Below are 19,191 nucleotides of genomic sequence, written 5' to 3' on the forward strand. Positions count from 1 at the left end.
ACAGCGACCCAATAACCTTTACACCTCGTTGTAGCGTCACGTGCCTCATACGGTGAGAGGACGCCCGTGTGTGTGGTGCAGAAGAACTCAAACCGCACAAAACTGCCGGCATTGTTTGTTTAGTCTCTATTTAGCGTTAAGATGTCTTACAGACGACAAAAGGAAGGGATCAAAGGGGAAATAGTTTGGACAAAAATAAGGGCGGTGTGCAACTTTCATCTCAAAGGTGGCTGTGATCGGTTCCCTACTAGTTTGGTTAATACATAAAAAAGTAAAGTCTTTTTAACTTTGTAACTTTCCCACGTGGTCTACACTTTGTTGGTTATGAGTTATTATAAGATCGTCCGTTACTGTATGTGAAGGAATTTCCATACGAGGTATGTATCCTCTGCCATCGTTCTCTTGTTTGCGCACTACCTGTGGTGTTGTGGCAAACAACAGTTTTGTGTTTGTTCCATTTCAAACGAGTATCGTGCGATTCCCGTGTCTACGCGGCGTTGTGACTTGTCGAAACGGCTAAAATCGTGTTTTGACATGTGATATTGTGTTGATGCGATGAACGTCTCCTGCTATTATTTCTGAGCTTTCTGTTGGTTTCTCTTTTTCTCACATTAAGTAACGTGTGCATATGTATGTGTTTATAATTTTCGATTTTGCTGCAATTAAAGGGTCTCATTTTTTATTAACAAAAGGAGGCGATGTTTAGCAACTTGCTAGGTTCCACATATGTAAATTGCATCAATATTCGTCGGGTGGACAGACAGGGGTGTACTAGGAAGTGGGCATTTGTGGTTATTATTGAATTCGGGATGCTATTGTTTCTTTCCGGTTCGCAGTTGAAACGCAAAGTTCCACCCGGGTGGCGCGAGCGGCCGTGGAATTTTTTGCTTTCCAGCCTCTTGCCGCGAGTTCACATACATTGGCAGAGTTCCTTCGGCCGTTTTAGTGAGCGTTTCACAAACTTTGTAGTTGGAATACTTGTGGTTCCCATAACTGAATGCAACAAGCGGTGATCTCGTTCGCTGCCAAGTAAAAATTATCGACCTTTTTTTATCGACTATATATAGTAGCTTTTCCATGTCTTCAACACCATCACACCCTCCACATAAGAACTTTTTAAACGCATCCCAACAGTTTCACAATCTCTTCTTGTAAAGAAGCAGGGAAGAAAGGGTTGAAGGATATGCCCCTCCGGTGCCCGAGCCCCCATACCAGCACGGCACCGACCAGTACTGAATAAAAATTAACGGATGCACTTTTTACAATCCATCTCCCTGCTGAAGGGATGGAAATTGCAGTCAAGTGGATTAATCATTGTTGCACCCGCCACATACACCCACCGTGGCAAATTATTCAACTTTGAGGGTGATGGCCATTTGTTTCCCTCTCCACTTGCTGCCGCCGCTCGTACGTCGCTACCGCACAACTGGAGGGATGTGACGGGAACAAGAATTGTGGTTCAGAGTCCCTACATCACACATAAATTGCAGCGTCGCACGTCCCTACACGCAGGAGAACCTGAATATTCCTGTTGTAGTTAACATACCCCGTGAAACGAAACCGGGAGGCGATTTTCCACATAGCTAACATGCTGTTTGGCTGTATGCGCTAGAAGCCAGTTGGATGCAAACGAGCTCCTATTGTCTGTACAATGTGTGCGGGGGATGTAAAGTGAAGTTTGGAAGATGCATATGTACGCACGTATGGAGGCGAGAAGGCGGTCACATTTTCAAGGAGTACGCGTCACACGCCTTCTGCGTTCTTATTGACAATTAAAGCAATACAACGAGAATATTTTCCAACCAGGAGACACCACACCATGAACAGGTGAGGTAACCGAGTGACTTTTACAAATTCAAAAAGGAAGAAAAAAAGAGATTAAAATAAAAAGAAAAAGGGTTGGTATGCCCACAGCCGTAAAAGAAGTAGCCGCAACAATTAAAAATATAGACTAACATAGCAAAAGTTATTTTGTGTGCATGGTGCTGCAAGGGGAGCATTAACCTCCCCACCTCACCCGAGAGGCAACCCCTAGCAGAGGCGTTGAATTTACAGCCTTTCCCCTCAACGCGCACATCTCCGTCACGGCTTTTCAGGGGGGAATGACAGCACCAGCTGAATCCACTAAGCGTAAACGTGCAATATATAATTTTTTACCCTTTCACTATGTTTTATTCCCCTTGTGCTCTTTTTTACAATTACTTCTTTGCTGAAGGTTCTGCGCATTCCTTTGAGACTTCCCCCGTGCGTGCGGCACTCTCTCGCAGCCGCCGCCTCCTGCACACGCACAAGAACGCCGCTACTATGGAAACGGCAACTGCAAGTGAGACGAGACCAACTGTTACAAATACAATAATTTTCTTACTTCTTTGCGACTTTTTCAAGGCTTCCGCTGATTCTTTACTCTGCGGACCCCCTTCGGTGCTGTCACCGTTACCGCCAACGTTTTCCTCCCCCTCGCAGCCACTTAGGTCAGTAAGCCCGTCGTCGAAGGAGCCGTTGCGGTGCAAAAATTCCATATCCTCTGTGCTGTTTCTTGTTGCTTCAATCTCGTGCTTTTTTTTATTAACTACTTGTGAAAGGGATTCCAAATCATGATTCTTTTCCACCTCATTATAAAGATGGTACGCAATTGTCCACTGTCGCTCTACTGCCGCTGCCACAAAACTAACTTCACGCAATGCCTGCTCCAGGGTAAGCATTCCTTCCGTTAGCCGTCTATAAGACGGCACCCACTTCTCAAGTTCCGCGCACAAATATTCATTTGTATTGTAGTTTCTGCATCCTGTTGAAACTGTCTCCGAGGCGGGTGGTTTCACACTAACCCATTTCTCCATGGCTGCTTTCATTTTTGCGGAATCTAAAGTTTTGTAGTTCACGTCGGGGCGCCGCTGGGTACAATCCACTGTTGACCCACTGCTACCATCTGATGAAGAGCTGGAAGGCCCGTAAGAGACACACTCAAATTCAGTAGGAATGCGAACGTTGCCCTTGCAATGCCAATCGAGCAGTTGCCGCAAGCCGGTACCGTCCGTTGTTCTATCTTGAGGACTCCCGGACACTTCAGCGGCGTGCTTCATCACATCCCCTGCGGCTGTTTCAGCCTTCGCTCTCGCTTTTCCTACAGTACTCGATGCGGAGTTCGCAGCCGCCTCGGCCTCCCCACACAATTGATAAATTTTGGTCATGAGGGGCTCTGTCTTTTCACCGTCTGGTGTGCCCTTGCGCATTGCAATGATGGCATTGACTTGATCTATATAGTGCTTCACCCTTCCCACAGCATGCAAGGCTGAGGCTTCTCGTTCCCTAATCCTGTTTAGGATGTACGTTGGTGTATCCTTTCGCGCCAGATCCGCAATCCGCTTTATATGACATACGACCTGAAGTGCATCGCTCCCTAGAGACTTGTGTAATCTTGTAGACGGCTCGTCGTCGTCTCCTGATGCTGCTGCCCAGGAGGCCAGTGTAAGTAGCAGCGCACGACAGCAAAAGAAATGGAGGGACACCAGCATCCACTGGTGCCCGCTAAAGGTGGTGTCCCTGGTAGGTTCTGTACTTCTTGTTTTTCTCCTTCGTTCACCCTTATGTTAAGTAGCCGAACCTACTAGAGGTGTGTACGACTAAGAAAGTATGCAAAAACAAATAAAAGAATAAGGGGTTTGCGGTTTAGTCTAACAAATCAATGCTGAAACGTAAGGCGGTGATATTCCGTAGTGAAACCCCTTCTTCTGGCATTCAGTACTTGTTTAACTCACTTCCTCGTTGCCGTTTTCCACAGATTCACTATTTGGAAAGCAAAAAAACAAATGATGCAACACTCACCACACCTCAGTACTCTATCCACTCTTCCGCAGCGGAGCTTCCACTGGCTAGAACTGTCCGTGGAGGTTTCACTCTTAAAATGTGGTGGCACAGTGTCCCGTCGCGCAGTTGCTACGACGCAGATGGGGCTGGCCTTCGTTGAAGTCAATGCCTCCACACCAGTAGTGAATTAAGAGCTGTCATTCCCTTACAGTTGCAGGGGCGAAAATATGCGTGTTGCATGCAATACCAACCAGAGAAACGAGTTGGCACACCTCCAGCGGCGTGTTTTCAAACACACACACACATATATATATATATATATTTATTTATTTATATACTGTTTTGTGTGTTTTTGTTTGATATCGATGGGTGTTTTATATGGGCGGGGGTTGCATAGCTTATAAGGGTCACCACGTCACGGATATCGAGCCGCTTCTTTTTTCTTTGCTTCCCCGGATGCTGGTGGTGTTGACGGTGTGCAACTCACTATGCCACTACCCTTAAGCCAAACTGCATGAATCCCCTGACTTTCCCTCCCTTCCCGTAACCCACGGCACGGCGAGTCTTTTTGTGGGCACACTAAACACACAATCTCCTAACCACCGCGTGAATCTCTCTCGGTAGCTGGGAGGATCAATAATGGTTGGGTCGCGCCCCTGGCCACCAAGAACGGTTTCCAGTCCCGCTTTTACCTTAGATTCTATGGCTTTGGCCCCTGTGTAGGGATGAAGATAGTCAATTATTCCAACGTAAAGTTGGCGGGTTGTGTGATCGACTCCAACAATAAGCGAGTAGTCCATAATGGAGCTGGTAGCCAGCAGGTGCGCATCGCATGTTATGCTATCCATGAAGAGATTTTTGGTCTCGCCGGAACAGAAGAAAAAAGAGCCCCTGCAGAGGATCTTAGCGAGGTCTTGATCCAAAAGAACCACTGATCCCTCACGCGCTACACGGTTCCGCTGACTTCCCTTCAGGTCGTACATGACGTCTGGTTGGCGGGAGTAGAAAACGCTTTCCATTACAACGAAGAAGCGGGCTTCCGTGGAGGAATCCGAGAGTCGCTTCCGCCCTTTCACATGCAAAGAGAACAGACCAAGGACTTTGCCCAGTGAACACCCAAATGGCACCGACCCTACACGAACTCCACTTCTGATCGCACGACTATAGACCTTACGCAACTGGGTGAAGTATCGCGGACCAAATTCGGCGAAGTGCAGCAACTCCGCCTGCTTGATCTGCTTCAGCAAAAAACGTCCATCTAACGTGATGAAGAAATCGCTGTTTGTTTTCCCCCCTTGCGGTTTGAAGGCACGACAACGGGAAAGTGATAACATCAACTCGTCCACTTTGCCCTCCGTGTAAAGGTATTGCAATGCTGCGAAATGGGTAGGGAACATCACTTCCACCGTTGCGCGGAACGTCTCTCCCTTGTCCCATGGATAAAAGCAATCCACAACGTGCTTGAATGTTGCTTTCGTTTTGGTGACTCCTTCACCCAACACTTCAAGCGCATCAGATACCGAGCAAATGGCTGCAAACGGAGAAGATGCATCTGTTGGATTGGAAGGGGAAACACCAAGCACAAACTCCACAGTTTTCTCCATGGATTCTTTTTGCACTTCTTCGCCAATGGCCGTTAGTTCGATGTCCTCTGCGTATGCATCGGCGAAGGGAGCTGGGCAATAACCCCCGCAGGGAGTCAAATCACTTCTGAAGGAATCTTGTGAGCTTTCCGACCATATTCCTATAGCCCTAAGCGCTACCGCCAAAAAGGATGAGGGCTCGTCCGGTCGAACACAGTAGCTTCTCGCCATATCTAACGCCCAGGATGTGCAATCCAGGTTCAATGTGTCCACCAGTGAGGAAACCTTTCCTCCGCGGCGCTCCAGCAGAGCGACATACGCAGCAAACCAATCCTGAGTATCAATAATAAGTTCCGCCATTTCGCCACAACGAACCTGGGTGAGACCTTCCGTGCTCTGCAGCGACGACAAGCGCCCAATAAGATCCTCCGCTTGCTTCAACAATGATCTTCCTCTTTCCTCAGTAACATTAGTTGTGTCAGCGTCGGTTATACAATTACGGCTGCTTAGGAGTTGAGAAAACGTCTGCTTCGCATTCTTCGCTTGATTCGCCATTCCGACTTGCTGACTCATTTGGGGGCTCAATGCGGTTTGAACAATAGCAATAGTTTGAGCAACGCACTGGCGTAATTCCTCAAACTCGTGATGGTAATACATGGAGACGACGTCAGCGCATAAAGGCATTGTCATTGAAGGAGGAATAATGTCGTACACTGGGAGTTCCTCCACACGAATAGATACCGCAACCTCCGCTGTAGAGTAGGGAAACAATGTGAAAGAGAGGAAGGAACTTTCACACATGCGGTGGCCACACGTCATGACAACGGAAGGTGAAGTGTAAATGAGAAACTCCAAAAACGCTCCCCAGGAAATGTTCAAAGTATGAACAGAACATGGTTCCATTGGAACTGTATTAAAGTTGGACGTAACATCCTGCATACATTGCTTACAAATGGCCTCAGTTCGAAGTGGGAGTCTCCAAGAATCATTTTCCAGTTTCTCCCCCAACTGGAGGGAACCGCACGGTTGCGCCAACTTAAGGCTCTGCGATGTCGTGCCCAACCCACTAAAAGCGCGCGACCCCTGTGCGTTGGTCCTGCTGCCGCTGCTTGCATTTGCTTTTACCGTTACCCAGACACGCTTATTTCCATGAACAATGAGGCGCGTGCCGTCACCCTCTCTGGCTCGAGCAGTTAGGTATTCACGAAGCGTTTCATCGGCATCGCTGTAAAAAGAAAATGACTCAAAATGCTGGTGGACGTTAGAGATCATAGACGACATCGGTGTTACCCCAGCCGGATCATCACCTGCAGCCGTGTCGAGCAAGGCAGTGCCGACTTCGAGACAATCAGTCACCAGCTTGGTGTACCTCGGGTCCATGTTGGTTACGTCATCTGGGTATTTAATAGCAATATTCATCGATAGCGTTGCCGCAAGGTCCTCGTCCCGTGGGGAAGATGAAATAAACGTCATGCACTCCACGTGATCGTGAAGGTTCGAAGCAGCCAAGTTTCCACATGGCGATGGCAATCTCCGGTTCTCCTCGCGTCCCTCCTCATCGCCAGCTACACCATCGGGGTTGTACTCTGGACACATCCCGATTCCGAAATCAGCGAAGCAGTGCGCTTGGAGCGCAAGGTGGTACGCTGTTATGGCACAATTAACCAGTATCCGTTTAGCAGCATCCAACTGCCCCCCCTCACCTCCGCGTAATAGCACGGTTGTAAAAGATGGCATTCGAAGTCCACTAAATGCACAAATATTTTTACCCCCTATTTGGATAAGCTGAAAAGTGTCACAGGTTCCCAACGCGGAGGGATCACTAACATCCATACCACTCACGTACTGCAAGTCCCTTATGATGCTTGCACTGCAGCAGCGCGACAACCGATGGAGTGCCGCTTTCCCAGCCTGAAGAACAAGTGTGATATCTGATTCCCTCTGAATCCTGTCCAACAGGTAGTGATGCATCCTTCCCTCTACGACAATCACCGAGGGGTTCCACAGTTTAATACGTTGGTACTGCTTGTCCAAATAGCCCTCACAACTTCCAATGTATTCCGTAAGGTCTGTCAGTGGCTTCACGGCAACACCCACATCTCCCGCCAAGAGCAAAATACGGGGGAGCTTTACTGTAGTCCTCATTTGCCTAAACGCCACCGTCTGCAGAAAGGCCACCCCGGGAATGATTTTCGTTTCAGAAAGCGACCCTCCGGGTACACAAATTACGTCCAAGTGCGCAAGTACATGTTCACGAGGGACGACAAGGGTTTGCGACACCACACGCCATGCTAAATCGCATATTCCAGCAACCCACTCCACCTTATCCAAGCCCCCCCCCGACAATAGCACCTCCTCACTCATAAAGTGACGCGAGGCACGTTTAATGAGGTGAAACGACACCTCCTGTTCGAGTTTCTGCAATTCTTCCTGAGCAACAGGTGCTGTAAAAACGGTGGCCATTGAGGCGGTGGGGCCCTCCGCGGCTTCCAGGACGGTGAACTTGGCTTTGGGTTCCGCTTTGAAGACACAACGGTTACTTAACGGTTTTGGAGGTCGTGCGGCTCCGTCCCACTTGCGACCCTGAGCCTCCCTCCGTAACCTCTCAATCCACACAGTCATGCTGTTGCGGCTGTATAGCGGAAGTTCTGCGAGGCTATAGCTGATCTCCCGCTCTTTCGGGGTTTCGGGGTGGGTCGGAATTTCCTCCGTGGGCGGTTGCTCCGATTCAAGCGGCACTGGTGCCAATTTTGTTGTTGCCACCATATTCTCATCCTTCTCATTGCACTTTTCGTCTATGGAGGAAGAGAGCGTTGCCTCTAACTTAGTCGGCATCATCTCTCCACTTGAAGCTGCGACATCGACGTGCTCTTCACTTATGTTTGGGGTCGGCGGTGATTCAGAAAGCTTTGGTGCCGATGTTTCATCTGTGTGATGTAAAGATGTCTCATTTGCAATCATTGCCGGTTGCCCTATGTAGCGCTTAACGAAGCGGCGCTTGCGGACAATGCGATCACACTCGTGACATATTTTGTGGGACTCATCCACACGCAGGCCCACCATTGTTGCTATTTTATCGGTGATTATACGGCCTGCAGTAGTCGTATGAGTAGTTGCTAAACAGTCGCTGCAGAATATCTGTCCACAGTGTCGGCAGTGGTGACGGCGGCGAAGTAATGTGAAAGGAGCATCACACCCACGACAACGCGTTGCGTACTGGTCGTCAACCCACAGGGCTCGTTCTGGAAGCGCACTGCGCATGTTTTCTCTCCTTCTGCAAAACTACAACCACCGCTGGTAGTTGAGCCAAACTTCTTTGAGGGGAGGGGAATAAAACGAATAAAACTAGCAAAAAAAAACAACAAATGATTTTTATATATTTCTGTTTTTATTTCTTTTTCCTCTTCCCCTTTTCAAAAATTATTTCACCATAAATTTGTTTTTCCTTGCTTTGGTGTTGTAGGTTGCTGGGACCAGAAGCACCCCCTCTACAAGTAATACAAGAACAAGTGAAGTAAATTGAAATTAGTGAGGCAAACGTTAAAATGTGTGAGAGCAACACATAAAAAAAAACATGTTACACTTGCATCCTCAACAGCTGCTATAACAATCATTAACAAAAAAAACGCTCTTTGCCCCTATTTCTTCGCTTCTTCTTTTTTTTCCCCCTTATTCACTGTGTTTTCATTAACTTCTTCCTCTCGTCACTGAACTCCGCCACACCATCGCCTCATCACCATTTTGTAACGGATTGTGATGTTAGCAATGTGACGACCGAAGTAGTTGAAACAAACCGATATGAAACAACAACAACAACAATCCCAGGAGATAAAGGAGATATAACAAGGTGTAACGGGAAAGCGGGTGGTGATTGAATTTTTTTTAAAAAAAAGGCAGAAAGGGTACTACCGTCGCTGAAAAGTGGTGGACTTCCTTTGCCCACGAGGTAGGTAAGCTCGCCGATAAAATAATAAAAAAAGACGGGGAACAATTAACAAATAAACCAAGAACATGAGCTTTTCTCTCGTTTCCTTCTCCCCTCCATTTTCCCTGCAACGGCACTCGGAGGAGGGGGAGCGGGGTGGGAACCGGGAAAAACTTGTCCCGCCGTTAAAAGGAATCATGTAAATAGATGACCGATTGATATATTTAAAGTGAAATATATATTTATTTGCGTACTCGCCCTGCACGCATTGTCCCGTTTCAGGTTAACACACCCTTCCGCGCTTATAACAGAAAATCTTCAAAAGCTGACGAGGCCCGTCAGGAAAAAAAATAATAATAATAAACAAGGTACTTTTCTATTTCCGTTCGCTTTCTCTTTCATTCCCGTTCTGTTATCATTTGTTAATAAAACAATACAACATAATAATAAGAGGACGAAACCAAATTCCACAATGACCGCAGCTTATTTTTTTCCTGTTCTCCACATCCCGCTTCCCTGAAGCATCATTTCACTTCGATTTCTCAATGCCGTTGTTCTTTATGCCAGAGGGAGTCCAAAAAAAAAAAAACAAACAAAAATGACAAAATTAATAACAGAAAATTCGAACGCTGCGACGAAGATAAAGTGAAAGGACAGATGGGGGTGGGAGGGAGGGAACGACGTCACATGTTGCATTTGTTACACCTCGTCATTTCTCTTTCATCCGCGGATTTGTTATCCCCCCCCCCTTTGCTTCTTTCCCATGCCCTCTCACTCATCCACTCGTTTATTTCGTTACCACTAATTCAGCCCATCCCTCGTGTTCACCGCTTCCCCCATAATATTTACTGTTCCTCCCCTTTTTTCTCTTTGGGAGGTCGCAACACAAAACTTCCCATTTGTAGTCGAGCTTCTTTTTCCCCCCCCTTTTCCCCTCCCCCCCATAAAACAGCAACTTCAACCAACATTACGCCAGCGCCTGTCTGATGATTTCTGCCTCCTCCTCAGCGTGAACGGTGGCGTATCCGGTGGATGGTGAGGCCGCTGTCACGCGTCCGACATATGGCAAGAAATCACTTGACCCCGCCATTCCCAAGTGTCTGAGCAGTCTTTGAAGCCGCGGCCGCACATACGCCCATGAACCCATGTTCTTTGGTTCCTCCTGCAACCACGCAAACTGGACGTTCGGGTTCCGACTGTGATACTTTTCCAATACATCGGCCACTTGTTCCCACGGAAATGGTGAGAGCTGTTCCAACTTGACCAGTACAACATCGTCGTGAACGCCTGGCTTTTCCGCTTGAAGCTTCTTTCGGCGATCATCCACGATGCTCTCAATCTGACCAGTACAGAAGAGAACCTTGCGAGCAATAACCTCGTCGTTCACAGCGGTGTCGATGACTGGCTTAAATGACGTACCCGTAGACATCTCACTGAGAGATGAAACATTAGGGGCACGAAGTCGCGCCTTTGAGAAGAAAACAACAAGTGGTTTGGGGTCTCCCCGCCGCACTTGACGGCGGAGAACATGGAAGTAGTTTGCAGGTGTGCTGGGATAACAGACCTGCCAGTTGAAACGTTGGATGCGGGCCTCCAGCAGTTGGAGTGGGCAGCCACGACGAAAGTTGTGTGGTACCACGTCAGTATCGCTGCACAGTTGCAGGTACCGCTCAATGCGGGCCGAACTGTGTTCGGGACCCGCACCAGAGTAACCATGCGGGAGTGACAAGACGAGGCTGTATTTGGCATTCCATTTTTCTTCGCCACAACATAAGAATTGGTCAAAAATAACCTGGGCGCCATTCGCGAAGTCGCCGAATTGCGCTTCCCACATGCCCAGGGTGTGTGGATTCACGGCATTGTAGCCCAATTCGAAGCCTGACACACCGAACTCGGAAAGACTGCTGTTGCATATCGTGACGAGCGCCTGGTCTTCGCTCAGACTACACAACGGTATGTACTTTTTGTTTGTCTCCAAGTCTGTTACCGCGGCATGGCGCTGAGTGAAAGTTCCCCGCTCAACATCCTCCCCCGCCAACCGCACATGTGTTCCTTCCAACGCCGTGGCTCCAAACGCCAGCATCTCAGCCAAACACCATTCGGCACCTTCACCGGATTCAATGGCCTTCTTCCGTGCCGCGTATGTACGCTCCACAACGGGGTGAACCTTCTTTACCTCGCTTGGTATTGTTGTGACGTGCAAACCAACTCGGCGTAGTACTTCAATGTCGACACCCGTTTCAACTGCCTTTGGGAGGTTTGCCTCCTTCTCAGCCGCAAGATCGTAGCCTTCGCTCGCATTCCCCGCATCTTCCCTTAAATTAGGGATCACCTTTGTGTACTCTGGACAGCTCTGCGCAGTTTCGTAGGCTTCACGCAGTCGTGATTCGTATTCCTTCTTCTTTGCCTTAACATCTTCCTTTGTTAGAACACCCTCCTCCACCAGCGTATCGGAGTAAAGGTCAACCAGCGGTCGAAGCGATCGAACGATTTGGTACATTTGCGGCTGGGTAAAATCGGGGAAATCTGCTTCATTGTGACCATTTCGTCGGTAACCGATAAGATCAATGATAATGTCACGGTGGAACGTCTGCCTGAAACGTGCCGCGATGCGCGCCGCGCGAACACACGCCTCAACATCGTTGCTATTGACGTGCAACACGGGTGTGGCGTGTATTTTTGAAATGTCACTGCAATACTTTGCCCTTCGAGCATCAACCGAGTCGGTTGTGAAGCCCACTTGGTTATTCGTAATGATGTGGACGGTACCACCGACACGGTAGTTATCAAGATCCCAAAGACCCATGGTCTCGTGGCCCATTCCCAAACCAGATATGGCGGCGTCACCGTGTGCAATGATGGGGAGGGTCCTGACGCACTCAGAGTCCTTCTCGACCACCATGCGTGCGCGCGCTTTGCCAAGAACCAGGGGATTCATGGCCTCCAAATGGGAGGGATTGCACAGTAAATCAAAGTTAATAACTTTGCCGTTGCGCAATTCAATTTGTCTGTCTGCTCCCAGGTGATATTTGTTATCACCGAGACGAGCGATCGCATTTCGGTGTGTCTTCCCTTCGAATTCAGCTAGTATGTCGGTTAGCGGCTTTACCTTCACATTGGCTAAAAGGTTCAAACGGCCGCGGTGGGGCATGCCCTGGACAAAGGACGTGACGCCGAGGTCGCTGGCTTCTTGCATCAATGCAATTACAGCAGGAACAAGAGCCTCTGCGCCGTCAAGACCGAAACGCAACTGCGTCCCATACTTGAGCTGAATGAAGGTTTCAAAGCCACAACTTTTCACCACGTCGTCTAAAATGTGAATACGTTCTTCCTTGCTAAGGGGTTCAAACGTTTTCAAGATTTCCTTGTGAAACCAGTGACGGACGTCATCACCCTCAGTTAGTAGAAACTCAAATCCAATGGAACCACAGTACATCATCTGTAGCTTCTCCACTATTTGCTGCAGAGTTGCTTCCTTCACATTCTCACCAAAAGCCTCCTTTAAGCCACCACCAATATCTACAGGAAACACCTTGGTAAGGTCTTGATCTGTGAAACCGAAGTTGGAGTAGTGAAGATTTAACAAGTCCCTTCGGTCACTTTCCACATCTTGCTCACTCCTGAGAGGATTCACTTTGGCGTAGTGATGACCATACCTTTCATATGCCGTAACCATCCAAGTAATGCCCATGCTTTGCCTACGCTCGCTGTCACTTTTTGAGGCATCTTTCACCGGTCGGGTGAAGTCCTGCACGAGAGGCGCATCCGGAGAGCCGCTACGCAGTTTCTCAAGAATTGGTATCCAACTGCCGTCCACTTCGCACGGGTTCTGTTCGTATTGTTTGAGCAGCTGTTCAATGTATACTTCGTTCTCAGCGGTGATTGCCTGGTCGTAGCGGTGAGGCTGCCGAACAGTTTTGGCATCCGTATAAAAGCGTACCATGCTGAACGACTGAGCTGCGCATGCACCCCGCGTAAAGGCACGGCGCATCATAGTGTTCGAATAAAATGATTCTGCCGCACAATAGTAGGTAAACAAGTTATGGCAAACAACTTACTTCACTGATGTAGCTTCAGTGAACGAAACGCTGTCCTTGCCGACCGCCGAGCTGTAGAAAGGTGTAAATCCGTATACCGTATTATATTTAAATTGGCCGAAAATGATAAAGAAATAAATAAAAACCTATCTCACTCCTCTTTGCCCTTTCCCTTCTTCTTCCGCTCGCCCTCGTCGGTAACACTGACACTCGCTTATGTATATACACGTAACGCAGGTAAATTTGAGTGGAACTTTAAATTAAACAGGGGAAAACACTAAAATAATCACGCTCAAGATTGGAGATGGAACTCGCGAAATGCTCTCCAAGGTCGTGCTAAAGTTGTTATACCTTCTTGTGAAGGAGAAGGAGCAACACCCAATAATCGAGAAAAGCAAGAATTACAATAATGAGAGTGATCGGACATGTATATTGAAATTTGATGTGACGTGCAAAGGCACAACAGAAGCAGTGAGGAAGAACATTCACAAGTAGGAGGCACATGTCAGAGGAAAGAGGAGAGGAGACAAAATTACAATGGTATGTCCGGGTCGCTGCTGCATCATTTCGTATAGCACCTTTCCCCCCACCGCCACCGCTCAACAAACATCTGTAACGGCAACAAAACAGCACCACAATTCCTTCAGCATGTTCCGGAATGTTACAAAAGTTCCTCCGTCTCCATATTGAACGCCCGCACCAGGTAATCATGCAGAGAGCTTACCGACCAGTCTTCGACGACCCACTGCGCATCCCTGGTGCCGCGTTCGCCCACCATGATCAGATGTGTCGGTTGCCCAATTGCACTGTTCACTACCTGTAAGCGGTTCCCAAATTTATTCCTATACTTCGCTAAGAATTTATCCACTTCTCGATCAGGTTCGTCCCGGGATTTGCTCTTCACCACTAACCGGGCCGTGGCGTACCATAACAGCTGTGGGACCTTCTCATCTACACAGCAAGCCAGACACTCTTCATACAGCGTGAAATTTGTTGTGTGCTGCTTCAGGAGTGTACAATGACGACAACGAACACTAGGTTTGTCAAATCCCAATAAGCGGCACTCATCCGCTGGCCGCCCTTTGGAGTCGCCAACGTCCACATCAGCGAAGCTCCCACGGGATAACGCGAGAGAAACCAAAAGGGCAACAAAGGAATTGCACATCATATCCTCTTTTTTATTATTGTGGGAAATAATACGAAGGATGGTAAAGGGTGTCCAACAGCACAACAAGTTGAAAAGGTGTGGAGGAAACCGGGCAAATCGGGAAAGGAAACAGGCAACAAAAGGCAAATAACACGAAGCAGAGCTCATAACAAAAAGGGTACGAGTATCATACGGCCAGTAGGAGTGGGGAGCGAGTTTTTCTCAGATCGCTTTCCCCCCTTCTCTGCTTTTATTCTCGGAAAAACGGCTTCAAGACATTCACAACAGATTAAACCAGAGTAGTCTACGTTTCAGCTTGTGTGTGTGTGTATATTTGCGTGTGCAACAAATAAACAAAAAAAGGGCCGATAAGTGGTGAAGGAACAGATGACGTCTCAAGCACTGTTCATAACCCAAACTTTTCTTCCCTTCTTGAAACTGTTGTCTCTTTTAGCTGTTTCACGTCTGCATCTTCTTCCTTCCAGTAGGTTATTCACGCCCCTATGATGTGGGCACGGCTGAGTGGTTCTAATTTCACATATAATACATAAGGATGACATTTGGAACAATAGCGAAAAAAAAAGGAACAAGGTTGAGAGGGTGGGAGAGTAGAAAGAAAGAAAAAGCAGCATCCTTTCCTCGACAAAACGAGTCTAGGGAATTCACAAACTGCGGAGCATCGTGAGACGATGGAAGGCGTTGGGAGCGCTTTTGCATCGCTTTTGTATGTGGAAAGATGAGATTAAGCGGCTCCACCTGAGCACATCTATTTCCGAGCCTATGTCTGTGGGTGTGCCTCCACTTGTATCGTTGTTGCGCATTGAGCTCATCTCACCTGCAAAGTATGTTAATGCACTTCATCACCATCCCTTCCCCGCTTCCTCCTCATGGTCACTGCCTGTTGTTTCCTCTCCACTCCTTGGCACATTTCCAACCCTCCCATAATTCCCCTCTCCTCCTTGAGTTTCTACTCCAAGTTAATTATTACTTGGATTCACCTGCTTTGATATCCTTCATATTCCGTGGCAAGGTAGAGGTGCCGTTGAACACTCTCGTAAGCTCCTCCAGACTAAGTTTCGGCATCTCGGGTGGGAATAACTTGTCACAAAGGGCATCGAGTGCCGCATCTGGAATAGTTTGCACGAACAACTTCCTTCGAATACACATCTTGAATTCTTTGGCCCCAATAACTCCCTCGGGAGAGTAATCCGTCATGGCACGAAACTCCTTTAACACCAGTTGTCGGCGCTGGTCGTATAAGGTGAGGAACTCTTCTGCCCCTCGCGCAGCTAAGGAGATCTGCTCAGCTCGAAGGCGTTTCTCCTCGTCGATACGGGGATCGACCACAAAGGCAGCGAGCTCCTCTTCGGCGCTTTGGGCATCGATTACTTCCCATGGCCGATCATCAGAAGCAACTGCAACTCCCTCAGGCATCACACGGCTCATGAACTCTTCATAAGATACATACGACTCATTTTGTTTGTCGAAGTACCTCAGGAGACTTAGCAGCTCTTGCTCGGATATGTCTAACTTTAGCCGGTTCATAATATCCAGAAAGACATCCATTTTCAGTCCAGTTGAGTTCTCCTTATCCGCCTCTCTGAACGCCTCGACCAACCCCGTTTTTCTACTTAGAAGCATTGCCCGTAGCTTCCTCACCACGTAATTGATGTCAGAGCGGATAAACTCATCGTGTTTGGTTTCCATATAGCTCAAAGACCGCTCATCGCTGGATAAGATAACGAAGGGGAAACCATTGATGGTCAAGCGCGCTCCAACGAAGAAGTCCTTTGCTGTGTAGAATTCACCATTGGGGCGCTTGCTACGCTGCCGCTGAAGAAATTTTCCGCCCACAATGCCCATGTTCCGTATAACAGGCTCGAAGATGGAGATAGTATCATCTGCTGGGTACACTGTGAGAACGAAGCGCCGGATTTCATCCTCATACTTTGCGTTATCCAACCTCATGAGGAACTTAACGGTTACATCACCATATTCCCGCATGCGATTCTCCGCGCGCTTCCGCATCTGAACTTCCTCCAACTCTTGTGCTGTCTTTTCGCGCCTGTGGCAGCCGATTGGGGCTGCTGGAGGATTTTTACCTCCCGGTATGGGATCGTATGAAGTAATACCAAATTTCTTGAGAAGGTGGTGCTGGGTATATTCATCATAGTCATAGATGAGCACATCACGACCAAAAACGTGTAAACAGTTGCCAATACGAATATCGGCGTCAGTATAGTAGTCTCTGTTGCTCGTGTCCTCAAAGGTAAGTGTACCCAATGAAGTGGGGTCGAACCTGCCATCCTTGGGTTTGGCTACGCGCTGCCTGCGGAAGAAACGCGGGAACGGATCGCGACCACTGTTGGGATAATCTTTCTCCACCAATGCAATACTGTCATCCGAAAGAAAGTAGTACAGAGTCAGGTAATGTTTGGTACCGTGCAATGCCTCCATGTCATCCCACACGCAATCGCAACGCAACACCTCGCCGTCATGCTTTAGGAACTGCTGCGTGGCGCGCACCTGCTCGGGTAAGAGTGTGAGGTTCGTTGGGTCGCTGGCCGCGATGGTACGCACGGCATATATTTTCTTTGGCCGATTCTGGAGTTCCGTATATGCGTCAAAGGGAAGCGGCAGTGCCGGGTCAAGCTCTAGTCCTGACTGCGAATAGAAATCACGTGTAAACTTGTCCGCGTCGTACACCATGTACGTCCGGCCATAGAAGGTGATGGTTTCACCCACACGGAAGTTGGCAAATGTAATGGGTGATCCATCCGGAAGTGGGACGATGTGCCGTTTCAGAGAAGCGGGCATGGCAATACCGGAGTTGTCGGCAACGTCCTCTACCACACTCATGGTATTGTCCTCCAAAAAGACGTTAAAGACAAACTTCCGAACGCGTTCCCGCTCAACGAAGCTCTCGGGGACGAGTTCCTTCGTGTAAGCGTAGAAACGCAGCACGCGGCCAGTGAGGTCGACATTTTGCTCATCACTTTTCTGCGTTTGCGTAGCGGTGGGAAGCATCTCGGGAGCATACTTGGAGATGGACGAAACCGTTTGTAAGTTGAACCTTGACATGTCCTCTGGGACACCGTCAATGTGTGTATTGGTGTCATACTTCCTTCCGTGCACTTGAGTGCGGTGGTAACTCCGTCGGAGCATCTCTTCACCACACGTCATACCGGGCACCATGGGAAGAGAAAACTCCTTCTTTAGAGCCCGTGACTGCTGGTAAGCCATTGCTGAATGTGGCGGTCCACCCCACCCCCGCCAAGTGTTTGTTTTATACCTCGAAAAAATCAAAAAAAGAAACTCTTTCCCTCCTTTATTGTTTTCCCCCTCCTCTAACCGCTTCTAACGGAGGTGACGAAATAGGTAGAGATCTCTAACCCCCCACAACGAAAAAAAAAAACTCTTTCCTGTATCTGACTTAGTTATTTCTGCGTACGCGTATATCTGAATGTGTCTTTCCCACTTTTCTCCTAATAATATCTACTACTATCCAATTTGGGGAAAGATGATAAAGGAGAGAATATTTTTTTTTTTGAGGAGGGGAATGGAAGATATGAAAGTTTGTAGAGTGAGGGAGGAGAAAGAAGTGAATTTTTGCGTGACTGAAGCTCATGCGTGTAGATAAATAAATAAATAAATAAATATATATATATGTATATGTAGGTGTATGTGGGTGAGTGAAAGCGTAAGCAAATGATACTTCTGTCAAACAAACACTTAACTGTGCAAATGACAGTCGAGAGTCCTGTGGGACACAAATACGCAATTCTACTTCCAACATACACAAACAAACGGGTTAGGAAGCTACAAATCTACACTTGTTAACAGTATAAGATTATATATATATATATATATATATATATATATACATACATACATGTATATGTTTCTGAGTTTCCGGGTGTGATACGGGTGCCGCGTTTCACACTTCTCTTTAAAAAAAAAAAAGAAGAGTAATAATACCTAACGAAAAGGATGAACAAGAAACATCCAGAGGAAAATCAAACACGTTAGAAAAACACCTGATCATTATTATGTAATAAACGGCACCATCCGTCCCTTTCCTTGACCATTCTGTCTTTTTAAAATATTTTTCCGGACAATAGAGGGAAAAAGTACAAAAATATGCAGGCACTACTCTTTCGTTTTGCAAAAGGTTGAATTGCATTGACGGATATAAGTGCATACGTAACAACCAACACAATTATTTTCTCAAAAACAAAACAAAACAAACAAACAAATCTCTTTCCGCTAAAACCACACAAATATGTATATGGGTAAGTGAATGAAGGAGCATTACACGCCTCGAAGCGGCAACCGTTAACAATGTATGTCAATGGATTAACTGTACCGAAAAAACAAAAAAAAAGAAAAAAAAGACACCCACCACCGAGGTAGACGAGTTACATTTATTTATTTATATTCGAGAAAGATAACTTGAGAGAATTAAAGGGGCAATTTCAAAAGTCACTACCAAACGAAACGTGAAGAGATAGAGATAGAGATAGAGAAAGAGAAGGAAGGAAGGAAGGAAGGAAGTAGCTACAATATAATTAACCGCATAATTACACGTCACTCCAACTTCTTCACTCGTGCACAAGTTGCGATTTCCTCTAAACCCGTCGTGTTGGTTGCGGTCCAGTGACTTTATTACTGGACCTAACGGGTACCCCCCCCCCC

At 47.5% G+C, this 19,191-nt stretch overlaps 5 protein-coding genes across 5 annotated transcripts; all 5 read right to left on the reverse strand.

The window, feature by feature from the left end:
• Nucleotides 1–2,198: 2,198 nt before the first annotated feature.
• Nucleotides 2,199–3,512, reverse strand: TEOVI_000292600 (65 kDa invariant surface glycoprotein-like protein; the record flags this gene model as incomplete). Its single annotated transcript, XM_067225919.1, has 1 exon — nucleotides 2,199–3,512. The coding sequence occupies one exon, from the start codon at nucleotides 3,510–3,512 to the stop codon at nucleotides 2,199–2,201; it is 1,314 nt and encodes a 437-aa protein (XP_067082020.1).
• A 792-nt stretch (nucleotides 3,513–4,304) lies between these two features.
• Nucleotides 4,305–8,648, reverse strand: TEOVI_000292700 (phosphatidylinositol (3,5) kinase, putative; the record flags this gene model as incomplete). Its single annotated transcript, XM_067225920.1, has 1 exon — nucleotides 4,305–8,648. The coding sequence occupies one exon, from the start codon at nucleotides 8,646–8,648 to the stop codon at nucleotides 4,305–4,307; it is 4,344 nt and encodes a 1,447-aa protein (XP_067082021.1).
• A 1,631-nt stretch (nucleotides 8,649–10,279) lies between these two features.
• TEOVI_000292800 (2-oxoglutarate dehydrogenase E1 component, putative) lies at nucleotides 10,280–13,306 on the reverse strand (the record flags this gene model as incomplete). The annotated part of the gene is made up of 1 exon (XM_067225921.1): nucleotides 10,280–13,306. The coding sequence occupies one exon, from the start codon at nucleotides 13,304–13,306 to the stop codon at nucleotides 10,280–10,282; it is 3,027 nt and encodes a 1,008-aa protein (XP_067082022.1).
• A 704-nt stretch (nucleotides 13,307–14,010) lies between these two features.
• On the reverse strand, nucleotides 14,011–14,517 carry TEOVI_000292900 (uncharacterized protein; the record flags this gene model as incomplete). Its single annotated transcript, XM_067225922.1, has 1 exon — nucleotides 14,011–14,517. The coding sequence occupies one exon, from the start codon at nucleotides 14,515–14,517 to the stop codon at nucleotides 14,011–14,013; it is 507 nt and encodes a 168-aa protein (XP_067082023.1).
• A 963-nt stretch (nucleotides 14,518–15,480) lies between these two features.
• Nucleotides 15,481–17,739, reverse strand: TEOVI_000293000 (Repeat of unknown function (DUF1126)/EF-hand domain pair, putative; the record flags this gene model as incomplete). The annotated part of the gene is made up of 1 exon (XM_067225923.1): nucleotides 15,481–17,739. One exon carries the CDS (start codon nucleotides 17,737–17,739, stop codon nucleotides 15,481–15,483), a length of 2,259 nt encoding a protein of 752 aa, XP_067082024.1.
• Nucleotides 17,740–19,191: the final 1,452 nt, after the last annotated feature.

This window comes from Trypanosoma equiperdum (genome assembly GCF_001457755.1).
Source record: "Trypanosoma equiperdum strain OVI genome assembly, contig: ctg_636, whole genome shotgun sequence".
NCBI classification, from domain to species: domain Eukaryota; phylum Euglenozoa; class Kinetoplastea; order Trypanosomatida; family Trypanosomatidae; genus Trypanosoma; species Trypanosoma equiperdum.